Genomic DNA, 5,767 nt, shown 5'->3' with positions numbered 1-5,767 from the left:
TTCTTCTCAAACTCTCTGAGAAGTCTCTCTCTCTGCTAGCTAACTTGCTGTTGACGGGCTATTCTATTCCTGCAGTTTTACGGGGTAGGATGAAACACTTTCACATTAGTGGTTTTGTGCCATTTCAGGGATTTTTTTCTTTTACTATGACCGAGTCAAATAATGATAGCTTTTGAAAAAAATTTAGAAATATTTTGAGACTTCAGCTTGAGGCCCCAGAAGGGTTGGGGACCCCCAGGCAGTTGCCCAGCCTTGCCTTGTAGTAAGTCCGCCCCTGGATTTTATTTTCATTTTTGATAAGTTTGCATTGATCAGATTAAAAAAAAGAAAGTTGTAAATGATATAAACTAAAAAAAAAACAAAAAAAACTTTAATACCTTAAAGTGAACCTTGAATGTTGCAGCTAAACTCTGCAGCTTGCTTTAATATAAATTTACCTATAGCGGAGTGGTTTAAAGTATTTTACCTGAAAATCAAAGCTTTTTTCTTCTAACTTTACCTATTCTCCTTTTTTCAACTTTATTTATTTATTAAGTCCACAAAAAAAAAAAACAATGTAGCACACAGTGTAAAATACAGTAACAACAGCAAAGAGCCAGGAGGTCCAAACACAAATCTCAAAACGAAGATAAAAAAGATTCACATATATCAATAGTTTTGAGAGTCTTTTTGCTTTACAAAATTTAGGAAATTATGATGTTTTTTTTATTAACATTTTTAAAAATGGAATTTCACCAGAAGAATTAAGAAATTAATTAAAAAGAATCTTGTACTTTTTTTAGTTCCAGAAAAATATCTTTGCAGTTATGAATAATAAAGAATCTAATAAACTCTTTCCAAGCTTTCTGTGTGAATCTGTGTTTTCTCCTTTGTCCAAGCAGTGAGTTGAAGCAGCGCTACAACATCACAGCGGTTCCAAAACTGGTGATTGTGAAGGAAAACGGCGACGTGATCACCGATAAGGGCCGGAAACAGATCCGAGACAGAGGCCTGGCCTGTTTCGGCTCCTGGTTGGATGCTGCTGAGGTCTTTCAGAACTTCAAGGGCTAGAGCCGTCTAGATGGACCAGAGGAAAAAGTAACATCATTTTTGAGAATTTACAATTACACAATAACTAACAGGGGTATCAAGAAGGCTTTTACCTCTGAACGCACACCCTAAAATCACATTAAAACCCTAACTTTAGCTCAGCTTCTCAGAAGTCACGGCAGACTCGTAAACAAATACTTGGGATTTCCTTTCAGCTGCAGGCCTTTGCTATGCATTTAAGATGAATCTCAGGCATATCTGTTATAGTTTTATTTTGTTGTGATACGCAGCTGCTATAGTAATAACTTTTTCATCCCAGAATAAGCAAATATCTTGTTTTTATGCAAAAAGAAAGACTTGTAGTTGTGTTTGCACCAGCTTGTATATTTTTATATTTTGTTTTTGTATGAGTTGGTAATAAAATAATATATTGAATAATATCTATGTTGTGTTTTTGTCATCAAGGTGTTGCCGTTTAGGCTGATTCCCTTTTGTCTCATTAAAAAGGTGAAAATCCCCAAAGGATTTCGATTTTTCCAGCATGCTAGCACATTGGTACTAATTGCATGCTCTCCCCATGTGTGCTGACAGTACTGTTCCCTTTTTGTACTGATGACATCCAAAAGATGAGATGAAGGGATAATGATGGCGCAGACCTGCCTTGTCAGATCCATCAGTTCTTGAACACCTCAAGGAATTCCCTTCTACTTCAAGACACTTTTGTTAGAGAGCAGCGTTGATCTGCTGTGTTTCCGCCACCCTTCATCATCACCAGAGGATGTTAGAAAAAAGAAGCCTTCTTAGATCTGTCTGAGTGAAATGATGCAATCGCTTGAAGTGAAATAAACCATAGAAGTCAAATTAAAGCATTGAAACAGATTTGATGAACCCACACACATCTGCTGGACTTCAAAGTGAGTCCACTCGGTCCAGTACAACCTCATTTATCTAGTTTGCATCATTATTTTTTGACTGTAGGTGCTGCAGTTCTGCAGTCTTCCAGATGGGGGCACTGTGTTAACATAAAAGAGCATGTTTCTGTGTCAAGATCAAAATAATACTAAGGTTTAACACCATCCATTTCAGAATCTGTATCACTTTTGGGGTCACGGGGTCGCCAGGAGCCAACCCAGCTCCTGATGGGTAAAGGTGGGGTACATGCAGAGCAGGGACGTGCACAGGATTTTTGAGGGCCAGGGGTTCAAAGTTGTAGAAGGGGCAACAAAAACACTTAATTTTGGTTCTTTAAGCAATATGTAAATAAAGGAAAATTAGAATAAAGTACTAGGCTAGAACAGTGTTTTAGACACGCGGTATTTATATATATATATATATATATATATATATATATACACACACACCAATATTTTTTTCAAAATGTTTTTTGGGAATGTCAAATAATATTGGCCCCAATAGAGCTCCATATAAATGAAACAGAATTTAAAGAAGGATAATTTAACCAGCAGGGCCTTCTCACTGTGACATAAGAGCGTTAACCACTCCACCACCGTGGAGCCCAGGCTTAAAACCCAAAAACACTGTTTGTCTGCTTTTGTCAAAGAAAATGACTATTTGCAAATACTTTTCTAAATAATAATAATAATAAAATTTTCTTGGCCGCACGGACCCAGAGGAAGATTTAAGGTTAAGATCAAGTTAAATACACCAATTTGTGGCATATATGAATTTTTATCAGTTTTTGTGCTAGTCGCACATAAATACATGCCAATAACATCATCCTTTGTCAAAAACGCTAACCTTTGAATTTGTTTGAATCAGCATTTATGTATAGCTAGTAAAGTAAGCATGAAAGGAATGTTCTTCTTGACCATGAAAAATTATGAAGCATTCAAGTTGTCCTAACATAGGCTTTAAGGTTTCAAGAAAACAGAGGTTATCATGTATTCTGAACTAAAATTCACAAATAAAACTCCCTGAACCCCTTTTGGGATCACTGGGATGTTGGAGCCTATCCCAACAGAGGAAAGTGCTTCCACTCAGTCTGTGCATTTTTTAAGACTTAACTGTGAAATATTAATCACTTTTTTAAGTTTTAACATAGGTTTATTCATAAGAATGACTAAAAAAAAATAATTTTCTGTCGTTTATTATCATTATTGAAAAATATTTCAAGTGTTTGAAAAAACTTTTGAAAAACATATTCAAATCATCTTTGATCTACTTTGAAAGTGTTCCTAATGGTCTTTTAATTATATTTATGACATTTTTAGCCAAAATCAAAAACCCAGGTGTGCTTTTTCTAGCACATAGGTTCTGAAGAATGGCTGGAGTTCACTTAAAATTCACCTCTGAGATGTGGGCGAGACTGAACGGAGAATTACAACCCCAACCTTACTTCACCAGTGCAAAAGAAATGGCAAGCATTATTGTGACTATCCAGCCATCCATTTGGAGCCTTCCATCCTTGAGTTCGGACGAGGAAAACAAAGACGTACATGGATCTAGTCGTCTACGAGTGAGTGCATCAGAATGGAGCAGAACAGAGAGATCGTGGCTCACCCAGCGTATTTTTGACTTCACACATACGGTCTATTTCTTTGTCTGCTCCTGATTCCCAATCATTTAAATAAATAAAAACTCTAAAATAAGATTTTGAGCTTAGTTTTCTTTATATATGTCAAGAGAAATGACACTAGAAATTGCTTAATAAACACCAAAAACACAATTTTTGCAGGAGTGGGCCTTTAAAGTAATTATCACTGTTGTTATATTCAGTAACAGAGTAATATAACTGTTGACTGTTCTCACTTTTTTAATGTCTGTACCTTTACTGAGTGTTAACATAATGAATGAAGCTCCACCCATATAGTCAATGGCTCCACCGCCTGCTGTTGTGCTGTTCAAATGAGGAACTGACAACTCAGAAATGTATTAAGCAGCTGTGATTGGCTAAGAGCAGCGTTGTGTTTCCTGCTTGCCAATTACAATCTTACTAATTTTTCATTTTGAGATTGTCAACAAAACTATAAATACATATAGTAGTTGTTTATGAATACTATCCATTTATTGTAATGCATGTTTTTTAAAGCATATGCCATCTCGTGGCATTTTCAGTTATTGCTCTGTTTATTTGTTGTATTTTGCATATTATAAAAAAAAAGAAAAATACAGAAATAACACAAACAGGCAGGATCAGCTGCAGAAATGGCCTGATATAAGCTTATGTTTACTTTTTCAAATTTCTAAGGTCAAAGGCAAGAACCTGCTTGTTGGGTGCACACTATGTCTCGGTTAACTACAAAACCAACTACCTAACATGCTCTTAATTCGCAGTAATATCTGGAAAACATCCACCACACACACCAGTCCTTAAAGCTTTGAGTTGCCCATCAAGATTGAGTGGAAATGTGATGCAATTTCTGTTGAAATCAAAATTGTGCCATTTAGGTGATGAAATAAGAGAAATGAATGTGAACTATCAATCACTTTTGCAGAAACGAGAATCTTAAAAACGTTATTTTTTGGGGAACCCATTCAGCAGCAATAAAAGACAAAAGTTTTTTTTTGATGGAAACAAATACAATCAAGTTCTCTTAGACATATTTAATTTATGAGGTCATAAAACCCCGAAACACATGCAAGACTTAGTTATTCTGAATAATGACCACATGATAAAAGTCTTGGATATATAGAGTATATCAGGTACAATTAATATTGTAATGGGATTTTTAAGGGGGGAAACAATGAATTAAAGAAGTTGAGATATGGAAGAAGTCATGAAACAAAAACAGAAAGTAAGAAAATGCAAGTATTGCAAGTATTTTTGATTACAACCACACACTAAATCAGACAGACTGATCTATATTTTTAAATGCATGATTCAGCTGGATTCCTAGGCACTCTGCCAGCTCTTGAAGCAGGCGGGGCCTTTGGTTTGGACATCAGCTCTTCCATCTCTTGTGATCACATCGCCGTTCCCCTTCACGATCACCAATGTGGGAATGCCTGAGATATTGTAGCGCTGGCTGATAATCCTGTATTAGAGGACAAAGATACAGTCATCACAATGAGTTACTACATTTTATATTTGAAACAAACAAACAAAAAGGAATAAAAGAAGCTTTCGATGTGTTCTTCCTCTAGTTGCATCCGTCTGATGGGATGGACACACCCTATCCTCATATGAATTTGCAAGTCATCATGGTCCCACCTTCAAATGGCAGACTGACCAAACTTTTATTTTAATGGATCATTTCAAAATGTAAACGCCATTTTAATTAAATCACAGGTATTTCATTCACTTTCTTTGTACATTTTAAGCATTTCACAATACTTAAAAAGTAAACGTGTTCCTTATACTACTCACCGTTTCCTTTCAGGGTTAAAGGGGAGAACGAGCCAATCACCGTGCTTCTTCTGAAAGTATTCCATCATGTCTTTTTCGCTTCGATCTGAGGAGACGAAAACGATCTCAAACGGGGCTGGGGAGTCACTTTCCTTCACGAGCTCCGTGTAAAAATCACTCAGGACCGGCGTGAAGCCGCGGCACGGTGGGCACCATTCCGCAGAAAAATAAATTCCCACTATTTTGTTGCTCAGCGCCTCCCGGGAGTCCACTAACTGCCCGGCTTTGTTCATCAGTTTCAGGTCAGCAAAAACTTCCGCCATGACTTGAGGTTTTCTGGAACAAACTGAGATTTAAACCGAGAGTCAGATCAGATCAGATCCACCGTTTTAGGGAAGTGTTGCTTAAGCGGAAGAATGTACATCGTGATGT

General features: G+C 36.7%; 2 protein-coding genes across 3 annotated transcripts in view; one reads left to right on the top strand and one right to left on the bottom strand.

The window, feature by feature from the left end:
* The window catches only part of nxnl2 (nucleoredoxin like 2), a 2,671-nt gene extending 1,447 nt beyond the window's left edge, over nt 1–1,224 (top strand). The window contains exon 2 of one of the 2 annotated variants that reach the window (XM_024298759.2): nt 879–1,224. In XM_024298759.2, coding sequence (XP_024154527.1) covers nt 879–1,050 — 172 coding nt within the window. In that variant the 3' untranslated portion in view covers nt 1,051–1,224. The remainder of the gene's footprint in view (nt 1–878) is intronic. The other variant, XM_024298760.2, reaches the window with a different exon arrangement.
* A 3,323-nt stretch (nt 1,225–4,547) lies between these two features.
* Nucleotides 4,548–5,767, bottom strand: LOC112162764 (nucleoredoxin-like protein 2). The gene is made up of 2 exons (XM_024298647.2): nt 5,357–5,767; nt 4,548–5,024 (listed from the first exon to the last, which is right to left on the bottom strand). The coding sequence occupies exons 1-2, from the start codon at nt 5,656–5,658 to the stop codon at nt 4,883–4,885; spliced, it is 444 nt and encodes a 147-aa protein (XP_024154415.1). The 5' UTR covers nt 5,659–5,767; the 3' UTR covers nt 4,548–4,882.

This window comes from Oryzias melastigma, linkage group LG12 (genome assembly GCF_002922805.2).
Source record: "Oryzias melastigma strain HK-1 linkage group LG12, ASM292280v2, whole genome shotgun sequence".
Taxonomy (NCBI): domain Eukaryota; kingdom Metazoa; phylum Chordata; class Actinopteri; order Beloniformes; family Adrianichthyidae; genus Oryzias; species Oryzias melastigma.
The sequence above is the reverse complement of the archived record's forward strand: the minus strand, read 5'-3'. Positions and strand labels throughout refer to the sequence as shown.